This window comes from Lonchura striata, chromosome 6, assembly GCF_046129695.1.
Source record: "Lonchura striata isolate bLonStr1 chromosome 6, bLonStr1.mat, whole genome shotgun sequence".
Taxonomy (NCBI): domain Eukaryota; kingdom Metazoa; phylum Chordata; class Aves; order Passeriformes; family Estrildidae; genus Lonchura; species Lonchura striata.
Window position 1 is genome coordinate 4,330,219 of NC_134608.1, and position 27,844 is coordinate 4,358,062.

The 27,844-nt window shown below is 39.6% G+C and overlaps 1 protein-coding gene across 2 annotated transcripts; it reads right to left on the bottom strand.

The window, feature by feature from the left end:
* Positions 1-1,657: 1,657 nt before the first annotated feature.
* On the bottom strand, positions 1,658-27,724 carry EXOC5 (exocyst complex component 5). 2 transcript variants are annotated; one of them, XM_021534639.2, is made up of 19 exons: positions 27,574-27,724; positions 23,006-23,097; positions 20,567-20,714; positions 20,017-20,211; positions 15,746-15,810; positions 15,271-15,299; positions 15,015-15,124; positions 14,484-14,528; positions 14,236-14,376; positions 13,085-13,167; positions 12,429-12,638; positions 12,145-12,180; positions 11,116-11,263; positions 8,973-9,081; positions 8,164-8,284; positions 7,678-7,764; positions 5,334-5,442; positions 4,173-4,388; positions 1,658-4,021 (listed from the first exon to the last, which is right to left on the bottom strand). In XM_021534639.2, the coding sequence occupies exons 1-19, from the start codon at positions 27,598-27,600 to the stop codon at positions 3,833-3,835; spliced, it is 2,160 nt and encodes a 719-aa protein (XP_021390314.1). In that variant the 5' UTR covers positions 27,601-27,724; the 3' UTR covers positions 1,658-3,832. The 2 variants fall into 2 exon arrangements, with proteins under 2 accessions (XP_021390314.1, XP_021390315.1); XM_021534640.3 differs by lacking the exon at positions 12,145-12,180.
* Between the last annotated feature and the right edge of the window lie 120 nt (positions 27,725-27,844).

A 27,844-nucleotide genomic window follows, 5' to 3' on the forward strand; every position in this document is an offset into this window, starting at 1 on the left:
GAGGAAATAATGCCCAGAAGCCAAAATCCAGCAAAACATGAGGATAAGAAAGTGCTCCTACCTTTCTGTCGTCCTCTAGAAGAGAGCTGGTGGCTGGCTTGTCCTCCCTGCTGCTCCTGGGACAAGGACAAAGGGTAAGGACTGCTACCTGCATTTAGACAAGCAATTGTTTAGCTATCTGCTTCTTTTGTACAGAAAAAAAAATAATAGCCTCAAACTTTGAGTGGCTCAACTCAAGTGCTAATCTGAATTAAGACAGTTATTGCCATGAAAAGCCAATCCAGAGAGCCACCTCCTGCTGTGGAGTTTGTCATGATATCCAGAACTGAGAATGTTTACATCCATGGACATACTGGACTGAGGAACCTGGAACTTTGTGTTTTGAAGGACAGGACAAGGTGTACCCAGCCCAGAGAGGGACTTAAGGGGCCTCACCCTCCCCAAGGCACCTTGCAAGACACAAAATCTCCCACAGAAACAGAGCAGTCAATTCAGGCAACACTCCATCACACCACCAACGAATTTAAATGACTTTGTGAAGAGGAAAATAAAACCAAACCCAACCCAAGTCCTCTCACCACAGTCAGGACAGCCTGAATTTCCCTCTGTCTACACTTGCCACCCTCAAACCCAGCAGTCACTCACCTTCCTCCAGCTCACTGTGGTCTTCAAAGAGAGTCAGCTCTGGCCAATTCCTCCCTCCAGAGGTTGCACTTGCTGATGCACTTCCACTCCTTGCAGATTCCCCCCGTCCTTCACAGCAGACACGCTGGGTTTGGATTCTCCTCCTGCTGAATCCACCTCTCCAGATGAATGAAGAGCTCCACAGCCAAGGATTTTAGCCAGCTCCCCTCCTCTGGAGGCTGATTTCATTGCAGGGTGGGACACAGCTGTGGAAATTCAATGCCAATCCTGCTTTTTCTCCCAGGTTGATGTGTGTGTCAGGTTTCCATCATTCGTATTTTAACCTCCTCCTTCATGGGCTTCCTCATTTAAAACTGCTCCTTCTCCATATCCTTTTTTAGTTCATGTTCTTCATTTCTTACCCTCTGTTTCTCTAGCTTATATTTCCTAAAACTGTTGTTCCCTCCCCCCTCCTTTTTTTTCTTTTTTGCATTATTTGTGAAGGATTGTTACAGAATTCCTTCCTGCCCTCTGTGCACACACAAACAGAACAAAATAGCAAGTGACCTTGATAAATTATAGGACTTGAAAAAAACCCACAGCTTCTTTTCCAGCCTACAACAGTTTACTGCAAAGCCATTTTCACCAATTGTAGACAACATAATTACACACACACACACTCTCCCCCTCCCAGATTTGGCTGCCAGCCTGATAAATAAATGCCCATGTTGTAGGAGGGAACATTAGACAGGCAATACTTTAACTCATTATATGAACATTAAAAGGCATATTTGTATTTTAGATACTATTTTATTGCATTCATAAGCCACTGGAAATATTTTTCTAAATTATATGCTATAAGGGCTCTAAACTTACAAATGTGTGAAAATTATAGTTCCCCCACCCCATCCCAACCCAACTTGTATTATAAAATAAACTTACTGACAATGCAGCCTTCTCCAGAAATACAAACTTTCAGTGTGTGCATGGGGAGGTTTTTTAAAGGAAGGAGAAAGCTCACACCAGTGCTAAATTTGGTCAGTAAAATTACTTTTATTCTTTTTTTTTTTTAAATAGAAGGGCTTATACAATTGAGTATAAATATCTTTGAGGAACATGGAAATGAAATGAAAGAAGTATTTGGAAGGAATTCTTTTTATTGAGGAAGAGTTTACACATCTAAGTGTTCACCTACTTTTTGCTGCCTCCTGTTAACAGGCATAATGGAAATATTGCACTGAGCATATGCATGGAAAACACAGCTAATAAAGCAAGGAATATGGTAAATACATTTCATACAACCTTAAAAAAAATCAAACAGTCATACAACAAATTCTGAAGCACTTTTGTGATCTGCAATCTCAAGATGATGTTCACTGTTCTGAAGTGTTAGCAAATTGACACTTTTTTTTTTTTTTTAATAGAAAGATTTTGTATTGGTTCATAAAACCACAGCCTTAAAATTGTTGGCTTTCAGTTGCAGAGGTAACAGAGAGGTATCATCTGAATGCACATCAGAGCTTTTGGAACAAAAATGGCAGCAGCACAAGCAGGTGCCTCCTGCAGTGTCCAAACCCCTCTGTGGCTTTGCCATGGCCAAGGAACAGAGCAGAGCAGCCCAGCAGAGCAGCCAGACTCCCTGGATGCTGAGAGTCAGGCTGGCAACCATTCCCTTCTTTACTGACAGAATGCTCCCCTAAATCCAAAACGAAGCAGGAGAACCCCAGCTAAGCAAGAGAAGTTCCAACAAGTCTTGTCAATATTGACCCCACCTGGGAAATCATTACAGAAGAGGAAAATACAATTCTTTGACCAACCCATAAAGTGGATAGAAATGCTGCTCTGGAGATGGGAGACAATGTAGTTTCCATAATGTGCTGAGCCCACAGTAGAAGGAACATGTTAGAAAGGATTTACTCCACTGCAGTTCCAACCTGGTTTCCACAAGAGCCCATTCTGAAAAAAAAGGTCTATTTACAACAATTTCCAGCTGCTTGTGGAAAAGCCACCCCAGAGGTTTCAAACACTACTGCTGCTTCAGTTCACTGTGTGCACACTGTGGGTCCGTGTCAGGAGCTCCTGAATAAACTCTGGAGCACAACAGACAAAGAGTAGCCTCTGTCCAACATCAGTTTGATCAGTGGAAGGGCAGCTTTCACACACTTCAACATTTTATATTGCTCAGGCACTGAGGATCAATTCTCTTCAGCACAAGAATTTGCCACTCTAGGTTTTTGCTGGAGCCATTCCTGCCACACAGCAAAAACTGGGCTACATTTTATCCTTTCACTTCGTTAGAATTTGAATTTATTTACATACAAAATAAGACAGGAAAAAAGTTCTTTTATAGTAACCCAACAATGGGCACCTTCACTTGTAATAAGGATGCCTTAGGCAAGGCAGCTGCATTTACTTCAGGAGCATATATAAAATTCAGTGTGCTGGTATCAAACAGAAACAATAATGTCAGATCATACAATGCCAGTACATTCCAGTGGGCCCTTGACTATTAGGTAAAAAAAACACCAAAAAACCAAAGCCAAAGAACCAAAAATAAAAAAAAAAATCCAAAACTTTTTACCACTTTAATTCTGTTTAGAATCCTACACAATGAATAAATTACGTCTTACTGGGATAGTGTTTTACTCCTACATCTCAAAGAAATTCCAAGCTAATTAATTAGAGCAAGAAATTACATTGAGCAGGATAATGTTTTAAATGAAAGAAATGACTTAGAAACACCAATCAAAGATAATTTGATTATGATTAGCTGTGCTGAAGTCTAAGTCATTAAAATTGATGAAGAATGTTTTTACACTGGTCTATTCTATGTAATCCATTACCTACGCTATGCTCTGTAGTTCAAGTCTAACCAATGGTATCTGATAATTCAATATTGAAGACTAAAATACTTTCAATGCACCATTTGCTCTCCTACACCAACATGTTTCCAATTAAAAAAAAAAATTCAGTAGCAAGTAGATTTGTGAAATTCTTTCACTGGGAGAACTTGAGCTAACATGAAACATCATCCAGATTTTTACCTGCTCGCCTTCTACATGGCCAGGTTTAAATATGGCTGCTGCTTTATCCTGAACACTTACTGTCCCACAAAAGTTACACCCATGGTTGGTTGGTAAAAAATAATTCCCTGTGCTTTCTAAATTAACTGAGGCTGCCCAAAGGTGCAAGGTTTCCTGCCATGCTCTCAGCTGAAGTGGCGAGCCAGACGAGCAGACCTGTAGTCGACACGCAGCTGGACAAAGGAGTGAAGGATGTTCTTGTCCAGGTTAGCAAGTTGCTCTCCTGAGCAAACCTGCTTCAAATTGTCTGGGGCTACAACCAGAAGGTTGCAAAGTGCATGCAGGGTATCAAAGAGCTGTAAGACCAGCGCAATCTGTGGGCAAGAGGAAACAAAGAAAAAAAAAAAAACAGAAATAATTAGAGTTGCTTGAAGTCTTAGAACAGAATATCCATCTACATCTTCAAAACTCTTCCTCCTGAGAGAGGATTTACAACCATCAGTCCCTCCTCATGGACAGGCTCACCTTGAAGTCTTTGGCACACTTCCTGTACTCAGCCACATCACAGATGGCCAGCATTCCTCCCATGCAGCTGTAGGAATATTGCTGTAGGTGTTCATAGATGAGGCGATGGAAACGGACCCCGAGCTCCATCAAAACCGTGTCCACATTCTTGCCATCCATGGAATTCCTGATCTTTTCCACCTGTTTCCTAACATACCCACACACTTTAACACAAGCCTGGATTAAAAAATAAAAAGAAGTAAGTAAGAATTAGGTAATTTAATTTCTTCCACATCATAAGCTGAATATCAGTTACTAACTCAGATTAATCTCAATGATGTGTTGTAAAAGTTTATTCTCCAATTAATAATTTTCCACATTTCTATTTGCCACACAAAGATGCAAAAATGCAAGTAGAAAGATGGATGCAAGAAAATATTCAAATAAGTTATAGCTCCTATCAGTTCAGAATAGAACATTTCAATGTGGATTTTTAATTTAGTGACTCACCAAAGGGGTGTGTGATTAAAAACCTCTTGTGAGACACAATCATAAATCCAAATTAACAGCCATACAGGGATTTTCACCCTTCCCACAGAGTACCACACCCTCTGTCCTACTGCTGCACTTTTCCCATTCCCACCTGGCTGCAGGCATTCAGGGAATGCCTTTACTTCTTCCCACTGAGTTTGTTCCCTCCTCCTCCCTGCCTCTTTCCCTAATGTGAGCCATCCCAGCAGCCCCTAGGCTGGCATTCAGACACACTCACTGGAGAGACAACACTGTGCAGCAAAATGTTCATGCTGTACCTGTGATGCTTTGCCATGTTCCTGCCATTCTGAGAGGAAAAAGCACCCAGCAACTGGAGAGTACCTGATAATTGATTTTCTGAAACTGATAGCTTACAGCTAATTATCAGCTAAAAGCCTTGTTCCAAATTTGGGGCTCTTGGGAGGGGGAAGAATGAGCCAGTTCCTCCAGCACTCACTGATTTGTGTCTGACACTAGATAATAACTACTCATGTTCCTTTTCAGCTTGAGAAAGTAGTCCACAACAGAGTTTGGAGGTGCTTGGTGCAAGATGGAAGTAAATTAAGTATTTATACATGTTGTCTAATGGGAGTTTGGTAAGGAGCATCTTGTACCTGGAAACACTCATGAGCTGGGACTTTGGTTACTTACATTTGTATATTGAATCAAAACATTGTTTTCATCTTCTGGTTTGAAATCTGTCTTCCTTTGCTCTGCAGCCAAGATGTGCTTCATCTGTCCAATCATACAATTCAGTGTCCTTTAAAGTTACAAATACAGATTGGGTTTTGAAGGGAACTTTTTCATTTTGTTGACTTTTATATTTATATATACTGACACGATTCTGGACAAAACTAAGCAGCATAAAGCAATGAGGGAAAAAAAAAACAGCATCTAACATTTTTCTATAGAAAAGATTTTATTGAAGCAGTTATAAAAAGGAGCATCAGCCAAAAACAACCTCTAAAAACTCTTTTCTCCAAGTTCAGTGTCTTGGAGCAGAAGATGCAGCCTGCTGCTTTTAAAGGGGACACATCAATTGTGAGGTAATCCATTCAAATCCAGCTCTTCAGAGAAATTGGATAGCATCCTTCAGCACAGAGAGAATCCAAAGGAAGCATTCCAAAGAATTTAGCAGAATTAGATCACACTGCATATTAGCCAGAAGCAAGCCCCAGAAAACACTTGGAAAATGAAGGAAGGGTGAGGGGGTAGAAGAAACTTCTTCCTCTGCCAGAGCTTGGTATTTCTCTTGCTCCCAGAAATCTAATGGAGCTTTACAGCATCAATTATTTCTCCTTTATAGGATTTATCTGTTCAGAACATTATCTAAGGTCAAGGCTCTGCTTTCCTTCGAGTCCAAAGCAAAGGTCAAACAGCAAAGCAGGCTACAGAGGCTGCAAACCCCTCCCAGTAGCCACCTTGGCCAGGAACATCCCCCTGGCTCTCTTCTCTTCCCCTCCCTTCTCCTTCACCCCCCTCATTCCCCCAACCTTCCCAAAGAAAACTGTCAAGGACATTCCAGACCTTGAAGGATTCAAGCTGGGGTGAGGTGGAGAAGAATATATGTATCCAGAGAAAGGAAAAAACTCCTTTTATTCCTATGCGCAGAGCTCAGGCTTGTATTTCAGATTTATTTTGTTCCAAGTCCACATACCAACAGAAATTTAAAGAAATAGTATCTTGCATTTTCCTCAATTTCCATTTGGAATAAATACTCCCAGAAGGCTGTTTACACGAAATACATTCTGAGAGAAAACCAGTTGAACTAATTCTGTTTGGCTAATAAATCACTTCTACTGAGGTAGACAATTGCTGTGAAAGGTTTTCAAGAAGCTGCACTTGGACTTTTCCAGATTAGATAAAGCTGAAGCCATGAATGTTTCAAAAATTTGCTTTATTATTTAAACTTATTCCTTTAAGCAGGACAATCAATTCTCAACATCATCAGTGGCACCACAAAGCAGCATGAAACAGCCTCACAAAAACATTTTACATGTAATGTTCATCTCAAAACTAATCTCTTTTTTATGTGCTGAAACACAATTTTTTTTTTAATTCCTCATCCAAATCTTTGATTGTACTGTCTTCTGACAAGAACTTATTCTCTTATTCTTTAAGAGATTAATTATTTAACACAAACAGATACAAACCATTGCAATACTGATGACTGACCTGTATCTGTCTAGATCTAAGCTTATGGCCTCAGTGCTTAAAGTGCTTCCAACTTCATGTTTAAACCTCTAAGGTCATCTGCAGCAGGAGCAGCTAAAAATCTCAATTGCCACCTTACATCCCCTATTTCCACCTTCTTCTTGCACTTGCAGAAAATAATACACCAAATCAGAAGTAGGACATCACACAACAGCTCCATTTCCTAATATTAAGCTCGTTACGTTTATTATTTTCCTCTGCTGCAAAACAGCTGTGATTTTAATTTACAATTTTTATAGCTATCCCCTCATTATTATTCTGAGAAATAGAAAAAAGATTAAATGAGTCACAACCTCAAAGCAAGTCAATGTCAGAATCAAAATTATTCCAGGTCTCCAGACTTCCACGACTCGGTCTAATCCATAGCACTGCACAGATCCCAGCAAATCATTTAACCTATTTTTGTCAAACCTTGCTCCTAATGGAAATCCTGCAAGTGCTTAACCTATTTCAATCATCATTTCTCCCTCTTTCAAAGTAGAAAAACACCGGTTTGAGACAATAAGGTAACAGTGAATTATTGCACTCTTTCAACATAAGCAAAATCCTTTAACATCCTTCCAGAAGCGTTTTATGGGTCAGAAATCTGCCATGGAAAACATGACCTTCTAACCACACAAAATCTAAATTTCCTATGCACAATAATGGATCTTTATCTGTTAAAAAAAAATTAAAATAATCAATTTTGAGTTGAGGAATAATTCATTCTTAAAAGGCCAATTAACATATATCACAAAGGTGTGGTTTAAAAGATTAAGAGAAACTTTTAATCTCTACTTGCCTATCAATGCCCATATCCAGCTTCACTTCCATTTGTTCTATGATATCCTTTTTCTTCTGAAGGCATTCAGATAATTTAGGAGAAGAACTGCAACAGTATAGAAGATGTGTGACAGTATTAAAACATCAAAACTAATTTGTTTGATGGGTTTGGTTCTTCCAACAGGATCTAGTGAAGATTTCCCACCCCAGCAGGAAAATGGCACAGCCACAAACCCCCTTGAGTCCCACCTGGAATGCAGCAGTAAAATCTCCAAGGAGCAACATGTCTTTCCTTCCTATCAGTATTCCTGGAGCTCACCCTCTCCCATTTGTTTCCAAAGAAACCAATTTGTTTAAAGTTCCCTTCTTCCTCCTCCCACAATATCAAGTTGAACTACCCCAAGCATAAACTCTTCTTAATAGAGATGAGAAATGAAAAAAAAATCGCTTTCTTCACCAAAAAAAAAAAAAAGACCAGAGCAAATGTTAATCAAAAGAAAGGTACCTGATCAATGGCATCAGATGATCATTGAACTGCTTGTCAAATAAATGGAAAATAGTATTGGCCTGGTGGACAACATCCAAGAAATAAAGATTTGCATTCTTTGAATCAGAAGAGGGAATGCCTGAAGCAAAGGAGGTTTCATTAGAATTGTAACAATATGCATTTCTTATAATTAGCATGATAGCTTTTTAAATATGCAGATTTTTTCCATGAATGCTTAAAGCACAGGCTTAGAGTTTCAAAAATTTACCACGGTGCCATATATAGAATTCTTCTCGTAGCTATTTGGTAACAAGCATAAACACAGAAATACCTAACTGGTAATATTTCTGATGGCAAAACAGAGCAGTCAATCTAAAAACTCCTCCAGAATGTGTGTTTGATGCTGTCTTATGAGACAGACAGGTTCTCACTGTCAAGATTTTAACTTCTTTAAGCAAGCAGTTTTCTTATTTCCTGTCACTCGAAGCACACAAATATACAAACAAGCACAGAATTCCTATCAACATTAAGATTTAATACAAAAATATTCTCATGTTATGACACAGAATACAGAGGTAGGGAATGCTGATGTCCCAGCTGCTTCTGTGATAAAAATGTTTCTAAAGACAGAAGCACGTTTCCATCTGTGCATCAATTCCCCAAATGAAAGTTACACTTTAGAAGCTATTAAATGTCAACCCCCAAACACACAAAACAGATTTAATTTAACCAACGCATCCTGAACAAGGCCAATCAATAAGGCAAAGCAAAGATCATCTGCACAGAAAGGCCAAGGAGATGAAATGCTCAGGAAATGCTGTACTCACCAGCAAGGCCAGTTTCTAATGCATAATCGATGTGTTCGGTACATAAGAACTCTACAAGCATAGAAAAAATTCTGAAAGCATTCTTGGGTAAGTCAGAGGGATCAGAGAGCTTTAAAGAAAAAGAAAAAAAAAATGTCCTAAAGGTCAGTTCTACATAGATTTGAAAGTTTATTGGATATTGCATAGGGGATAAGCTTAAAATGTAACAAGTATTCCAGAATATTTGGAATTTTACTGAAAATGAAAAGTATCCATACAGAGAATTATTCAGGAACAGCCTATAGTATCAATAAACTCTTCAGCATTTATAGTAAACTGAACCTGCCACAGGATGCTACAATAAGTAAAAGCATTAACAGTTTCTAATAATAACTATAAGAGTAATAATAAAAGGAGATATTAATTAATAGCCCTTACAACAGTTTCCAGATGCAGTCTCAGGAACTGCCTAACCTGCATGCCACTGGATGCTGGGAAAATGCATACAGAAGAGATTACTCTATGCATACCCTGTATTTTTATTCTTTTAACACCCTCCTGGCACTGGCCACAGTGAGAAGCAGGACACTGGGTTAGCTGGAGCTCCAGTTTGTCTTCTTTTAGCACTGGAGCAAAAATAATGCAGCTGAACCTGGGCTACATTTAGCACAGTTCAGCTGGAGTCAGTGGAGCATGAACACTTTTATTAAGTGCAGCAATGCCCACATTTACACTCAGCATCTGGACTTTGATGAGCTGTAAGCAACATGGGATTTTGGACAGCAACCTGTCAGTAAATCCCTTTTCTAAAGAAAAATGTGACAGGGCTTTTGTACCTAGGAAAAACAGCTTTGGTTCCTAAGGAATTAGGTGAAGACTTTTATAAAGCTTCAAGGAAGAAAGATTACTACTGCAGCTGCAGGTCATTTACACAACACTCACAAATATTTCTGCTGTATTTCCCCCCAAAAAACTCAAAAACCCAACAGCAGAGACCCCCAAACACTGAAATGTTTCAATATATGGCTACATCAAAACTACCAAGTTATTTTTCCTAAAGCAGTCACAGCTGGCAGAACCCTGCACACATCTGCTGTGTGACATAAATACCACAATTAGTTAGCCAGGGACTATCTTATCTTTTGCACAGTGAGCTGCTTTGACCACAAACCCCTAAATTCTAAAACTCTAATTCTGGAAATCTCCTTACATGCCAGATCCATTGGAGTTTCCACTCAAATACAATTCTTCTAAAATAATTTATATTAAATCTGATCTCAACAGAAACAAAAGGTTGTGCACATGTGGAAAAAAACAGTTTATATCATGAATTTCACAACTTCTTCTAGTAACTATGACATTGCGAAAAATAATGATCTACCTGCTTGCCTTACAGTCACTGATTCTCACCCTGAGGGAGGTGGTGACCCCAAGGGTGGGCAGGTAACAGTTCTGTGTCTGCACTCTGTTCTGTCTTTGGTCCCACTCAGTTTATAAAATATTAAAACATCTAAATATCTGAAGTTTTTTCTGCCCTAAGCTCACCAAGAATGTTAAAGGAATTAAAATTTCCTAGAAATCAGTGAGTTTAGCTAATTTAAAAAATCACTTTTAAGTCCGCAATTGAATTTCAATGGTTTTCATTTACACCAGTACCAGACAAGTATGATTGATGGCAGTAAAACCAGCAATTTAATCAGAAGTAAAATACCTTTTTAATGTTATACTGAAGCATTTAAAGAACTGTAGAGGGTTACCAAGCATTTTATTGGTGACTATTCACTAATGTAAGAAGAAATTACACTTGAGGCAGGAAAACAACTGTTGAACTATTCAGCATATTTTTAAAGCAAGAAAAGAAAATCACACTAATGGTTTCTCAGGTTTTGGGTCTAATTTAGTAAGAAAAGCAATGCAGCCAGTAGGTTTAACCATCCCACTTCTTCCAAAAAGAGCCAGAATTAATCCTCACAAATTACAACTAGATCCATATGGAAAAACTAACCCTCAGCCTCCACTGTGGTTCCATTTCCATGAAAAACACAAGAGACAATGTGAAATGTCCTTTCTTTTCCTATCACACCTCAACCAGAAACTTAAGCTCAAGACTTAATCTCCCACACAAAATTATACCACTAAGGGAGGTCACGGGAAGCAAACTTACCCTGTGACATCTTTCAAAAGCTTGCTTGGTTTCTTGCAAAAGGTTAACCACCACTTCTTGTGACAGGAAAGTTTCCCCATGTGTGTCAATGCTTGGCCCCAGGGGTAAGTTTGTTCGTTGCCTTAGTCTCTCTTTGAGGTCTTGAATACTGGAACAAAGACAGACCCCAAGAAGATTTCACCAGGTGGAAATTTTGGCACTCAAACTCAACAACAATTTAGGATCTTTTACTTGTTAACTCAAAAAACAGGACCCAAGACACGGATTAGGATGTGCAAGCATTAAGACAAGTCTTGCAAGCTTTAAAAACAAAAATTGGCAGTAAATGCAAAACTACCACCTCTGATTCCATGGTCAACTGTGTTCTGGAATGGCACGTTCACACATGGGAGCAGCTATTCCCCTTGCAGGAGGATTGATTTCACTGGAATCCTACAGCACTTCTGCTCTGTGGACAGGTTCAGCCTCCATCCACTCTGTCACACTGCACTTTCCAAACACTAATGAGAGCTTCCTATCTCATCCACACCCACAAAGCCTCTCATCCTCATCCATTATCTCAGCAGTTCTTTATTTAGTCAAGCATGCTTCAACACATTTCCATGCATAAAACAACCCATACAGTTACGCACTACAATAAATTTAATTTTCCCCAAGAAAATTAAATTTTCATCTTTGCTTTTAATTACTTCATTGCTGCTTTTTCCATATCATTCCTCATTCCTGACACACTGAACTCAGCAGCTCTTTGAAAAGTGCAGTAGTTTTAGCACCTCTGCTTCACAAAAGTTTTATTATTTCCTATCCCACTTCTCACTACTCCTTCATTAGTTTTTCTACCCTGAGGATAATGAAGTCTTGTTTTACCTTTCTCTAAGTCCATTGCATCTTCTGGGCTCACTAAGAGCTTTCTCACTGACATTGCTATGGTCTTTTCCCCTTCCTAGGTCTTGGGAGGGGACCACAAGACCTGGGCAGGTGAAAAAAAATGTATGCTTTTAGATACACACATATACATGCTTTAGGTACCTTAGTTTTGCTTCAGTCCTTTTGTGGATCTGGATCCTAAGTTGAAACATAGGTTTAACTGGTATTTTTCATTTCCAGTATGTACAAATACCATGCACTGAGTACATTTCACATGTACTGAGAGCAACACACTTTTGAGCAGAACATAAAGTGAAAGCAAATTATAAAAAGCTGTAGGTCTTTGGCAGTTTATCACTGTGCATCTGACATGGCAAGTACAGCCTTTCTCCCCTCACCACCTCCCTTCCACTTCAGAATTATCAAACTTCCCAAAAGGAACTTACCCTCCAGTGCCAATGGACCTCTTCTGGTGGTTTTTGGAATCATAATAGCGCTGCAGAATCATAGCACTCCTACTTTTCAAATAGCCAATTTCCACCTCAATGTAATTCTCCAAGTAGGAAATGAAAATGGCCTTGATAAGCTTAGACAAGAAAGTCTGCTTATCAGTACCCAAGTTAAATTCCATCAATTTGCTTGACAGATTAGTGGTTCTTTATGCAAAAGAAACAAAGAAGGGAAGGGGAGGAAAAGGTTGAATGTGGATGAATTACAGCATTACACGTTTGTAAAGTACACAGCACAACAGAACCCTGATGGTGATTAAGACTTGGAGCAGTTTCACATTTAAGTAAAGAATTTCACATAATTCATGTTTAATTACACACAGCACCACTGCAATCAAGTTGCCAGTGAGATGGGGAGGACTGGCTTTTGCAGTTTTAAAATTACTCCTGAAGATCACAATAATACCCATTGAAAACAATAATGGCCATTTTAAATTTGCCTCAGGAAACCCATCATTGTAAAGGTTAATAGACATAAAAAAAAAATCAGCTTTTATGAGAAGTTTACATTTTTGGCTTCTTTTTCTTGACAATGAATCTGTTTATTTTCCAATAGCTTCAATCCAATTATTTCAACATTGATATATAAATACCTTGTATATAGATCATAGAGGTTTTTAAGATACTGTTCTGCATCTGATTTCCTGTGTTCTTCCAGCTGGTCCTTCACATAACTCTGCAAAATTTGATACATCTGTTAGAAGATCAACTGACAACCACAGGTCACTACTTCCTACATTATATGGAATTTCCTGCAAAGTGTAGATCTTACTTAAAGGAAATTCATCTCTCCCTTACATCTCTGATTTACACTTCCTGCATTTTCCACACAGGGTGTTAAACACACTTCTAGAAGAAAGTGATTTAATAATACAAAATATTACTGTATGAAGCAAAGACAAAAGACAGATGGCTTTGAAAATATGTCTGACCAACTAACACAAAATCCCCTCACTTTAAGAATCAAAAGCACCAGAGGCCTCAGAGCCTTTCTGCAGTTGACAAGGAAAAGGAGATGGTTACATATTCGCTTGTCATAATACACACACAAAGCAGATACAAGCCTACAGCCTTCTTATCACTGAATATTTGGACAAAAATATAATTTACCATAAAAAACCAATTCAAAACTGACACACAAAATTGGGGTTGAAACACAAGCTCCATCTCTACATTATGAGAACGACATCCCCAGGGAAACTGCTTTTTGCAAGGAAAGTCATGCTGTTGACTTTAAGAACTTAAGTGGGTGTATTTGCAGGATGAAAAACTTAGTATTTTCAATTATTCTAGATTTTCATAAATATTGCATTAGATGCAAGACAGTATTCACAACATAAATTATTTCCACTTATTCAATGCTAACCTCACATATCACACCAAATCCAAGAATGAGCAAATCGAAGATATGAAATATGGAAGTTCTTTTCCTGACATATTCTTGGTAGGGGGCATAGAGAAGGAATCAAACTTGAGTATGATATCTCATGAATTACCCAACGAACACAGCAATTCCCTAATAATTTTACATATTGAGTTTGAGTATTTGCTCTGTATTCAGAGCACAAGGAGATTTATTTTATATGGGCTTGATTATCTGTCCTAATTGTTACAGAGCAATGAGTTGATCCTATACCCTTATACAAAGATTATAAATACTGCAAATTAATTCCTATCACTAGATAAAATATTTTTTTATTAAGAGTCTCCTCAATGAACTTCAATGTGTTAAAATTTGAAATACCTGAAGTTTAACTTCAAAGATATTTTGAATGAGTTTGGCTAGCACGGTCTCTGGATTGCTAAAGATTTCTCCAACTTGCTTATTCACTCTCTGGCAGAGAATGGCTGCATCTTCAAAGACATCATTCCTCAGGAATGCACCCTAGCATTGAGAAGCACATTTTAGAATATATTTACAACAGCCTATAGGACTAAATAAATCAATAATGCAATGTGAATAAAGAAATTATGTAAAACAAACTGCATTACCTCTTGACACTGTTTTATGTACACATCAACACAGTGGGAATAGCCCTGTGGAAGGAGCAAAACAACTTAGTGTTAGACCAGGCTGTTCATGCTTTCAGTACAAAACAAAATCTAGAAAATACAAAGCTTGTGAAAGAATTAATTAAAAAAAAACCAAAAAACAAAAAACAAACAGAATTAATTTAAAGCACAGACTTTTCCAAACCCATTTTTGTTACATATCTAACATAACTCCACTCTACATGGATTTATACCTCAAGTTTCAGCATTCTTTCTCAAGCATAGAAGTCAGGCCACATCCATGCAAGAAGAGATTATTTTAGAAAGTTCTCCACTGATGCTGCCCCAAATCTCTCTCATCTGCCTCTTATTCCCTTGCACTTGATTTCAGATTGAACACCTCAGTCCAGAAGTGACACACTATCTGATGTGAGGCTTGTGCCCACACAAATACATTCAATCAAAACAGGCACTTACTGTGCCGTGGGTCGGTTTTATTCACATATTTAAATTAAGCCCCTCAGCTTTTACCTTAAAGTGAAGCAAAACTGCTGCTACTTCTCTCATTCTGGAGATTTCTCCTCTGCGCTGAGCACTGGTAAACTCTTGAATTAACTGGCACTCTAAATCGTGGTACTTACCTGGAGAGGAAAGGGGATAACAACAAAAACCCATCAGGCTACGTAATTCAGGCAAAAACTGTAATACTGACAGTATCGCTTATTTCTTTAATAATCTTTAACAATTCAAATACAGCAATATGGATTGAACTGGATAGATAACTTACTTGCTATCTTTGATTTTACTTCAGAAAACCTGTTAACAACAAAAAAAAAATAGCATGATTAAATTCAAATCCACATCACATGAGAAATCACAGGCATCCTGGATCATGAACAGCAGGCACTCTGCTTAAAAATGAAAACATGCAGCACAAAGACGACAGAAAAGTTCCCCCCCGCTTTATATCCCTAAAAACCTACAAGCATCTAATTCAAATCTAGCATTAAGTCAGCAAAGCAAAATTATCCCATTAAAAGTCTGTTAAGCAGTTTAGGATGTGTATGTAAAGATGATCCTACAACATGAGTGCGTGAACACAAATTTGAGAATAGAGGAAAGAGAAATAAGTACACAATCCAGCTCAAAAGCTCCACGAATCCTGAAGCACAGCACCAAAAGGGGAGACAAGGGAAGCATCAGAAAAATCATAGCTGTGTGAAGATTTACTTTCTTAAAAAGATGTTCAGATAGATTTTTACCTGTCAAAAGGCAGTTCCTGTGCAATCAAATGCAGTTTCTGAATAATATCAGCTGCCTCTTTAATCTGGCGAGAAGAAAACATGACAGAGTTGTTAAAGAAGCTCTGATTTTGGGCTGTTCCTTCCTCCCCCTGCACTGTCCAATTTTCATACACAAAGTTCCTATCCCTAAAGCTGGTTGAGTTGACATACCCGTGGAAGAGATCAACCCCTCCAAGTTCCCATATGTACTTTTAAGATGCTTAAGGTATTTTTCTTTAACATAAAGTAATATAGGTCAAAATATGATGAAAAGTCACATTACATGTGACTTTTCCATTACATTGGAAATGTCTGTGGATGTCTGTGTGAGCTGTCTGGACAAACAGCTCATACCAAAAAAAAAAGCCATGACTGTGCTTGGTATGGAGATGGAAGAAAGGGGAAAAAGGGGATCAAAGCAGAGCACGCTCCCAAAGGAGAAATGTAAGATGTATTAGAAATTATAAACTCTGAGGTCCAAAGTAAAAATCAAGATGGAAATCAGGTAATTACAAAGCTAAAAAATAAGAACAGGTGCATGAATACAAAAGTTAATAAATAGGTTAACACAGCATGCAAATCTGTCCTCTGCTCTGGGCAGCAGAACCTTTTATCAATTATTCTTCCACCATCAATCAGCACAGGACATGCATCTAAGTGGTGCTTAATGACTGCTTCTTTAGGTTGAATAAAATGATGGAAACCACAAATTTCAAAGTGTGGGGAAGGCAGCTGCTTGCAACTGAACTTGAGTGGATTTAAGCAGTGTTGACTGGGCCAAACCTGACACAGCTGGAGCATATCTGATGAGGAGAAGCTAAGGGGGCTCAGCCTGGAGAAAAGAAGGCTCAGGAGGGACCTTCTCACTCTCCAAAACTTCCTGACAGGAGAGGGCAGCCAGGGGGATTTGGCTCTGCTCCCAGAGAACAGGGACAGTACAAGAGGAAACAGCCTCAAGTTGTCCCATGGGAGGGTTAGATTCTAAGTTTTCCCATGGGAGGATTTAGGAAAAAATTCTTAATGGAAGGGGTTGTCACTGGCACAGCTGCCCAAGGCAGTGGTCGAGTGCCCATCCCTGGAGGGATTTCAAAGCCATGTGGATGTGGCACTTGGGGACATGGCTTAGCGATGGCCGTGGCAGTGCTGGAGGAAAGGCTGGGCTTGAGGGTCTCAGAGCTCTTTTGCAACATGAATTATTTGATGACTAAAAGCTTTGTAAGCTGTCACAATAGAGAACATGCAGAATTTGCAGTTTATCTTGTTCTTCCAATTAGTGATGATCCAGGGAACTGAAGTGAGAGGGAAGGAAGTAATGAAATCCTATTCTGCCACCACTTAGAGCAGGCTGGATTAAAACTTTTCAAGAATAGAAGCAGACACACAGGTAAGAATAGAGAGCACAGGCATCACACCAAGCTGGTTGTTCAGCAAAAATAGGGGCACTCAAAGTGTATCCATTCTGACTATTAAGAGCAGCTTATGTTTTGAACTGTCAGCTTACAATAGCCTCTTAAGGCAGAAGCTGCTACACTCCTCAAATAAATCCAATGAAAGAGCAGTTATTTCTATTAGCTTGCAGCAACATTAATACCTAACAACTGGGGTCTATACAATTGTCTATATATTAGCAGTTATTCACCAAAGCTACAAAATCAAAACAAAAAAAAAAAAAAAACAAACCCAAAATACAACCAAGAACTCCCACAAACACATCATTTTCTTTGTTTCCTCTTCACACAATAGCTGTTAACTAACTTAGATTTTATTGAACTCAGGACTTTTTCTATGCACAAGAGAAGCCATGACAAATCAATTCTCCACAGTTTCTGCTTGAACCCGGACATCTTTAATTTTTAATTGAATCAGGCTTCTGTAAACCATTAAAACCAAAATAAATATTGATTTTGTAAAATACAACTTAAGGGCTATAATGTATCTGGGAAAAAACAACTGAAAAATAATGGAGAAATAATGGCAAGGGAGAATTTTAACACAAAACATGCACAAGTGAAAAGGCATAATGAAATTAAGTACAGAACATAAACAGATAAATGGACATGAGAATAACAGTAAACCTATTAAGCAGGACAAGGTTATTGCATGATAAACCAAATGAGCTGCTGATCATTTTGATAGTTTAATTGTGTTGGAGTGATTTGCTCACTTCAAGAATGTTCAGTGCAGGAGAAAGCTTGGTTAGCTAGCAGCACAAGGATTATAAGGATTCAGAGGGTGAAGACACAATGCACAGAAAGGGACAAACCAGCAAGGAAAACTTTCACAGAGGTAAGTCAGAAATTGCTCAGTATGGCTGGGAGAAAGTGGGAAGCAACAAATAGAGAGTAGAGAAAGAAAGGAATCCAACAGATGTTAAGAACAGACACTACTGAGAAAAGTATCAATTAGAGCATAACTGTACTATATTCTTTTTGGTGCCTCTCCTTTCCCAGTGTCCCCTCAATGTCTCAAAGAAAAGTCCACACTTTTGAGGGCTGGCAGAGCACAAAAAAATCATAACATCCTCTAAAACATTATCTAAACCCCCCATCAGTTTGAAGATCAGAAGACACTGGCAAAGCACTAAGGGTTCACACTTAAGAATATTTGTTACCATCTCATACTTTAGAAGTATTTTTAGTACAAAGATGCATTAAGATGTAACAGCTCCTGTCTGGGCAGGCTCTTTTACAAACACTTCAACTTATTGTTGAAACCAGGAGGCAAAAAGTTCAAGAATCCGCCTGGCTGAAATTAGCCTCAGTAAGATAACTTGTATCCAGAAATTCTTGCTTGTGTGCCCACACCCTCCTGCTGCAGACTGGCACAACACTCAAGGCCTTTACATTTGTCTTCCTCCAGATTTGATGAGTATCTTATTATTCTTTGGGGTGTACAGAGATTCATTTGTTTACAAATTTCCCAGACTCACCCTATTTATCTACCAAATTTTTCTGGTTCTCCAACAGGATGAATCATGAAACTTTAATTTACAAATTAAAGTAGAAGTTGAATTCTTTGAGCCTCTTGAGCAGACAACACATCATTCTCTAACTTATGTTTTGTTATTCACCATGCTGCCACTAAATATTTGTAAAATGAATGTTTTATTACTCCTAAGGAAAAAAAAAGAAAAGAAAAAATTTATGCAGCTCTGGGAAAGGCATTCCATAGAAGAACTTTCCTTATGCTGAAACCTGTTTCCCTTGGAAATCAGGGAAGTTTTTCTCTGCTCTCTCTTGAATTAGGGCAAGCTATCAACTAGTAATTACCACATATCCACAGACTATGAATCAAAAGGCACTGTGCAAGTGACTCCTTGGGAATACAACTATATAAAATGATTAGCTTTTCATTTCCCTGAGAGACACCTCCGGCTCAGTGGGAGGGGTGACTATTAACCTGTTCTCAGGTCTTCCATGAGATGCATTTCAAGCACATCTTTTTGCTGAATGTACAAATCAAGTGTTTGCTGTTTCCACATATTATAATTTTTTTCCTGACTACAACCATACCACTGCACAGAATTTAAGGAGAGAAGGAAAATTCTTCAGGATACATCACATAAAAAAAACCCAAACCAACAAACCCAAACCAACAACTTTACTTAAACTGCATTGGAAAATCCAATGTGTCCTTTTGCTTAGAGCTGGATTATTTTCCTGCAGTTTATTTCTGTTTGTCACACCACTCAGATTGTATTTGCTTCATAAACGTACTCTTGAAGCACAAGAAAAACAAAATGCTTGAACATTTCTTTGAAGTTTTCCTGCCTGGTTCCTCTAAATTCCAAGGGTGGAGACATAACCACAGGACTATACAAAGCCCAAAGGCATGCTGTGACAAAAAGGTATCCAAGGCCAGTGGACTGACCCAACAGAGCAAAGTTGCACAAAGAAGTTGCATTCAGAAACGTTCTGCTTTACAGGATGGATCTGAGGCAAGGGGTTCAAAGGAAAGAGGCAGATATTGTATTGCACTCCAAAGTTGCCCTCCCAGCGTTTCCCAAATCTCCGATAATTTCATAAAATGAAAAATGCCAACATTGCCACATTAAGCATCACTGAATACAAATGCTTTATCAGCAATCTGCAGCCCAGTGTTGTTAATTTACATTTCAGAACAATGAAACTTTAACAAGTCAGTCACTGAGTGGTTTGAAGTCTGACCATGGTAAGTCATGGTAGCAGCTTGTAATTAGGGCTGTCCCCCTTATTGCTTTGAACTGCTTTCATCCCGCTGACAGCTCTTACCTTTTCAGAGTTTGTAAAAACATCAGACTTCAGCTCTCCATCCAGAAACTCATTAAAGTATTTCATCAGCTTCTGAGCCTCCACAGCCCGTTGCCGTGGCGTGTTTACCCCCTCCAGCTGGTCGCCAAGGTGACAGACCTTAGTTGCTACATAGCTGATGTGCTCATCCAGTTCTTGGAAATGTTGGAAGGCAACCTGGAGAACACAGACATTAAACTCATGATTTCCATTTCACATACTTCAGGAAACACAAGATTTCCTTCAGGCAGAAGCCCAGTGAATTCAGGTGCTGCATCTCAGAAGTTCTAATTAATTAATCACACACAACTCAAAGTTTAGTCTTCCTTTAAATTATTGTGAAGACTCCCCACTTTTTTTTTTTTTTCTTAATGGAACATGCAGATAAGCCTCCTTTGACAGGAGGAATTATCATCAAACCCTCTTTATTCTTATCTCAAACAGCAACACCCTGTACCGAGAAAAGTTAAAGGGGCACAGGATGCTTTGAAAACTTGCACGGGTTCCCACTGACTCTACCCTTTGGATTTACCTGGTTGCTTTTCTGCAGCTCTTGTACTTTCTTGGCAAATTCCTTTGCTTCCTTCTGGCACTGTTGTTCTAGTTTCTCCACCTTCCTCTGAATCCTTTCATCCATTACCTGTAATTCTTGGATATGATTTACAAATTCTTCCAATAATCTGATTTAGAATAAAATACAGGAAAACAGACTTTAGTTTGAAAGAGACGGTCTTCTGAGGAGTTTAAAACACCTCAAAAAAAAAGTAACTTGCATACAAGGCTGATCAAACCATGTTCAACTTAGACATGTTTCTATATTTTAGATTTAAATAAATAAATTTAAATGTTATTTAAATATTTTAGAAAATAATACTATTATTATATATAACATTCAATATTTTAGAAAAACTCTGTTTCTAAAATTTTGTTCTAAAACTACATCACCCTGGTTGTGTACCACTCTATGACAACACAAAAACTCTGAGCATGGAAGGCCAAAGAAGAGAAGAACACCAAAATATCAATCACTTGAGAACATGGCTCTGCCACAGATACAGAATTCCCTTCTTCCCCATCTTCCCTAAATAAGTCTAATATGGAAAAAGAAAGCTTAGGCCATTACATTGTAAGGGATACAACAGAAAAATATTCTCTATTCTACATGTTACTGTAAAGTTAGAAATCAGCATTACAATGAGTAATTATTAATAGGTAACTGAGACAGCCATAATTTCATGTTGTTCTGACTTCACTTCTTCCTATACCCATTTTAGAGGGTTTTTCTGCCCTTTCCCATCATAACTTTTCTTTCAGACTCACATTTTACTCCTCCCAATCACAGTACATCTGAATGCATTCTTGAATTCCCTCTGTCCTTTTCATTCTGTTCTCAACATCTCTCTTCCTCATTCCTGGTTTTGTTCATTCTGTCCCATTTCAGTCATATTTTCAGCTCTTATTTTCTAAATATCCCAGTCACTGGTCAAGGAAAGGATTACTCCCAGATCCTCCACAGCCATAAAACTCATGCTAAAAATGGAAAACATCTGAAACATTTCAGAACTTTGCTGTCCAGGTTTAATGTCAGAAGAGGCTTTTAGCCCAGTCAGTTACTTGAGAGCTTTTCTTTTTCTTAAAGAAAACTGGACTGAGGCAGAAGCTGGTGACTCCTCTCCTTCACTCCCTGCTTGCCAGAAGCCCAAGAGCAAGGACACTGCAGCAGGTTTCACAGAAAACCACAAGGAACACATCTAAGTTTACAGAAGTATATGGAATATCAAATTTAAACAACAAAGCATTCTTTCAAACAAAAGCCTAGAGACATTCAGGCAGTCTCTATTAATTTTAACAAACTGATTCAGGCTGGGGTTTGTGTTTTAAACAGGTCTTGTGTCAACTCTGCACTTATTCAGCAGCAGTGCTCAATATATTGAGAAAGGAAAGAAGCAGAAGAAGCAGCTGCTGGTCAGGTTTACAGATGAGAAATAAAGACTCCAATGCCCTTTCTAGCAAACAAAAGCAGCATCTTCCAAAATAGAAAAGAAAAAAATAGGTACAAAAATATCTGTTTCTTTTTTAAGATTAATTTTGGCTCCCTGCCCAATACTAGAAGATGCCACAAGAAAAGTATTTACAGTTGCAGGTTTTGCTTGCTTGTCCTGAAAAATATGGAAGTGCCTTCCAGAAGTTCACACAAGCAAACCAGAAGAAATACAGAAAATCTGTAAAATTAAGTAGGAATTTGAGCAAATCATGAACTACCCTAATGTATATACTGGGCAGAAGCACAGGGAAAGAGCTCCAGGGAATAATGCTGTGTATTTCCAGGCTTCTTCCTGCTTCAGTCACACATAAAGCTCTGCATAGGATACAGGCCTCAGACTGAATGTCAAGAGTTCAGCAACTTGCTAGAAATTCAAAAACATCCTTTCTCTTCTCAGACACCTCCAAAGAGCCAGAGTGTTCCAGAATAAATGTCCTTTGACTGTGTCAGGTTCATTTGCTGACATTTTAGTAAGTCAGGTTATTTTATCACAAGATCTTGTCCCCAGAGCTGCCTCTCTTGCTGTTCTACCTTTTTGTGCCTTTTATTTGCAAACTACTGTGTCTTAAAACAAGGCAGGTCAGGAAACTAAAGTAAGAAACTCATTAAATTAACTCATTAACTATCATAGCAGTGAAGCCTCATATTATACTTGAATCTAGCAACTGTCTGACAAGCACAAACAATATCAATTTTCCTTCATTCAAAAGGTCTCAATCACAAAGTGACTTTCCGTACTCTTTACTGAAAAATTAGTTCTGAATAATTGACTCATGGTCACAAATGTTAGCAATTCTCCCACATGGAAACCCCCTTGGACACACAGCACCACTGCACACAGGCTTGTGTGGAATAAATCTATGGAATAAAACAGTACAATTAGAGATACATCCACTTTGACCATTGTGCAATTTGATGATTTTTTACCTTTTGGGATCGAAAGCTTCTCCACCTCTGGAACCTCCCCCAGGTGTTCTCCATGCCAGGCGTTCAATGTATTCATCTGCCACAAAAGGCTCCTGGCCACAGAGGAAAAAACCTTTACAATGTGTCACAGCAGGCTGTTCCTTCAGCAGGTGCTCACACCTCATTTTGAAAGTGTTTAGAAGCTTTACTATAATCAAAAGTACAGTGTTGGCAATTACTCCATCACCTTTTGGGCTTACATATTTATTGCTGAGAACACTGCTTTTAATATGATGAGTTGGAACATCAGGTTTAGATATTATCAGAGAGTTTGCAAAGAATGTGCTGCAGGTCTGTGAAGAGCTGGCTCTAAATGACATTATTTGCAGCTGAGTTTGTGGCTTTTCATTCCAAAGTGCCTGAGCTCTGCAGCTGATTTGAGAGGTTACACCACCCTAGCCAGCCATCAGCTGCACAGCAAAACACATCAGAGAATTCATCTGCCTACAAAAATTACGTGGCAAAATAAGGGGCTTTTACAGTTGTTCAACTCTCTGTCACACCACGGCACCACACACAGAACTGACCAAAAATCCCAGCCCAAAAAACCCAGCATGAGATGGCACTGAATGCAACCCCACTGCATTTTGTTTCTGCATTTATCTGCAGAAACGGAGCAGATAAAAATGAGGAAAAGAGGCATAAAAACAGAGGATGAATTTGATTTCCACATGCAGAAAAAACAGGGTATGAGTGATACTAGAACTCAAGGTTACACAAGTTTCTTCCATAATATTTGCTGGTTCTTCCATAAAAATACCACTCAAGGGTAAAGAATTAAGATTATTTCTCCACCCAGCAACATTTTCTGAAGGCAGAGGCCTCATTTAAAAACTCAAGACATCCTATTTTAGCTGGCCTAATAATCACACCAGCTCAAACATTTTATCACATAGTTAATACCAAATTATTCTAAACAGAGTCCAATTTCTATCATTAATAAAAATAGTATTTATCACTTCAGCAGTAGTGATTAGGTGGTAACATCAGCACTGGTAAGACCAGGAAGGAAAATATCCCCACAACCACTAGGATTTTATAGAAAGCTTTTGAATCATAAGAAACAACAGTTCTAGAAGTGTGAAACAACCCAAAACATAGTTGGGAGTGGCTCTGGTGAATAGGAGTATTTGATGAAACAATTGAATATGCCACCACTGATTTTGATAAAACTGGTTGAAAAAAATGAAAATAGTAAAAAATAAAGAGATCTAAACAGGTATTACATTGGTTACTGTATCAATATCTCTGAATCTTTGTCACAAGGAATAAGGAGGGGAAAAATAGTGTTACAGAGTTAGTCTTGAAAGTAAAACCAAGAGTTGAAAAGCAAATATTGCCTGTTCAAGGTCTGGTTCCTCAGAAACAAATTATGCCCTATCTAGTCAGGCCCAGCCACTAACCAGGAAGATAAAAGCTTTTTAAATATACTTTGTCACACGCTGAATCCTGATAGACATGGCAGAAATGTTATCACTCAGTAACTCCTCATGCAGACTGACTCAAGTAACTACTTTGTGCTCAGCCTCCTTGGCTACACTTTAAAAATAACTGGCTGATACCACATAAAAACAATTTCCCTACAAGTCACTCATCTCTTTAACCAAGTCCTTCCTGATACACAACGTGAAATTTCCTTTACAAGAATCCTCTTCATCAAAAGCCACAATGCCACGTTTCATGCCAAGTGTAAATTCCCTCCTTATGCCATCTTGAGATCTAAAAGTTTGGAACACTTTTGTAATTTAATTACAGGTGAAATGAGTCATTCAGTGCAGTAACATTCCATTCAGGGGAGGCTTCCAGCTTCCCAATTACCTCAGGGCTCTTTGCAGGACTTCTCCTTTATATGAAAATCCCCAATTTTTCCTCTGAAGATCCTGTAATTTAGCTGAGGTACCACTCTGGTTACAAGGATGCTAAAGCCAAGTATGGAAGAACCCTGAATAAAGGGTTTACTAACACTCTGTGTGTGCAGATAACATTTTCTACATTTCTCCCTTTCCCAGATGTTCATACTAAAAGATAATTCACCAACACACATATAATGGCTTTAAATATTTTTTCATTTTTGTAAAACAACACTCATAAAGTTTTTCTGCAAGCCTCTTCCCCTAAGGAAATCTGATGTAGATGCCTCAGAACCCAAAACAATATTATAATGCCAATCTTTCTCCACCCCATCATGCCTCTATATACCTCTAAATATTCCTTGAGTTCATGTGTACACAAACCTGTACCTCCTTTCCTGGAAAATACCTGATTTTTCAAGAATACTTACACAGGAGACCTGTCCTTCAGTTTTTAAATCATATAAATAGTGTTTTATATTATTTAAGAAATATTAACTGCAGTGGCTATTATGTGCAGGATCAACAGAGAAATAAAATGAGCTTCCCTTTTCAATTTTCTACAGAGGGTGTGCTAGAAATAATCTACTCGATTTATATAGAATAAATGAAGTTCAACAGTATCTTTCTAAGACATGATTTTCCAGGTTCCACTGCAGATCCAAAACTTCTTACTTTAGTTTGTATCTTCCATACACGTTTGCTTTTTTAAATGCTATCTTGATAACAGGGTTCCTCATAGCTGACAGCCTAACTCCTATTTTAAGTCCCCTATCCTGGTCTGCAGAAATTGCTGAAAATCAGCTATTACAAATGTCATTTGCAAGTCCTTTGCCTGTTATCAGATGAGCCCCAACAGTCAATTTCTCCAGCTTTGAACTTCCCTCTGGCTCCAGAGGAATTAATGTGATCCCATCCATTCAGCCAATACTCCTGATTTAATAAGAGATATGCCTGAAGTGGGTCATAACCTGGTTTGATCTGGTGTTTACAAATGAAGCTACACTGGACACAGCCAGTTTAAAAACCAGTTTAGAAGCATCCACTGTTAAATTATGCTTTAAGTTATGTGAGGGAGAATTCAGTCCATGTTATGCCCATTTTCAACACAGATCCTGCTGCACAAGTTCCCATATCTGTACTGAAATATACTTAAAACACACACTCATGAAAATATGGTAATCAAATTCCATCCTCAGCAGACAGCTAAGGGCTACTCCCATAACAAGCAGATTTTTATGTTTTTATATAAGGCAAAAATTTCAAACTAACCAAGTAGGCAACATTAAATTAGCGGACATCAACAAAAACTCTCTTGCCTTTGGAGTGAAAGTGAACTGAAAGTGGGAGAGACAGAAATACTGGATTCCATGTTGGAAAGGCATAATTTCTAGCCCCAATCTCCAGGCAAAAGTCTCACCTAATTTGCAATTTTATCTTTATTGCTATTGCAAAATGGAAAAAGCTGTTGCACGACCCAAATCAGCCAAAACACAGTTTTCTTTCCATATTCAAATCACCTCACACTCAACACCCCACAAAGAATAGAATGGCACTGTCATCATGTTGAGAAATCAAGGGGCTCCTAGAGTGGTGTAGGGAGGGTACAAAACCTGGCATCCAGCCACAGGAACACAGTATTTTAGTCCTGCTATTTTTTAAAGCTATGCAAACCAAAAGATGTGAGTCATAACACTCGTGTGCCATCACAATGATTCACAAACTCAAATGCACACAGTGCATTTACATGAACCCCAGAGATGGGTTCTTCCAGAGAAAATGGAAGACCCTTTCCTGAAGGCTGGGCAATGTGAGTCCCAATAATAACCCACCAGAAAAACAAACAGTTCTTGAGTGACTTGGAGAGCAAATACAGGACACCTGGGGATGACACCATGACACAGGGGTGAAGAGGAAGTGGGGACACCACACTTTCTGTTTAACACAGGCCACATCACAAGAGTTCATGGTCCAGGCCAGAAGCTGAAGCCACAGAATCACAGAAGGGTTTGGGTTGGAAGAGACCTCAAAGATCATCTTGTTCCAACCCCCTGCCATGGGCAGGGACACCTTCCACTATCCAAACCCCATCCAACCTGGCCCTGAGCACTGCCAGGGACAGGGCAGCCACAGCTTCTCTGTGCCAGGGCCTCAACACCCTCACAGTCGAGAGTGGTAGTATTCTAATATCCAGCCTTTCAGCTTGAAGCCATTCCCCCTGTCCTGTCACTACACATTTCTGTAAGAATTCCCCCTCCATCCCTTTGGCAGGCTCCCTTCAGGAGGGAGACGATCCTCGTGCATCCCTTCCAACTTAGGGCATTCCGCAATCCCACGGGAAGAATCTGACAGACTCCTGCTATTCCCGTCCTGCTCCTGCGTGGCCTTGGCCGAGCTATTCCCCTTCCTCGCCTCGAGTAAAGGGAGGGCAAACTCTTTATTCCTTTATTCCGCTCCATCCCCGCCGTTCCCACCGCGCCGGGGCCGGGCAAGGCAGCGCGGGGCCGGGCCCGGCGTGGCCGTGCGGCAGCGAGGCGCTGCAGCGGGGCCGGGAGGGCACCGCGCCCCGCGGGGCGGCACCGCGGCTCCCCAGCCCCGCGCACCGCCCGCCCTGCCCCGCCGACAGCCCGCCGCGTCCCCTCGGCGAGCCGGCCCCCCGCCCGCGGGGCCCGCACCCACCTCGAAGAGCTCGGCCGTGGTGGCCATGGCCGCAGGGAGGGAGGGAGGGAAAGGGAAAGAGAGGGAAGGAGGGCGGCGGCCCCTCAGCGCCCCGTGGCCGCCGCCGCCCCGCCGCTGCCGCCCATTGTGTCCCCCCGCCCCGGCAGCAGCAGCGGCGGCCGCGGCGCCGCCTCCGCCCGCCGGAAATGGCGCCGCGCCGGGCGGCCACGGCGCGGCCGCGGCTCCTCCCCGGCCGCCATCGGCACCGCCGGCATCGCTGCCACCATCGCCG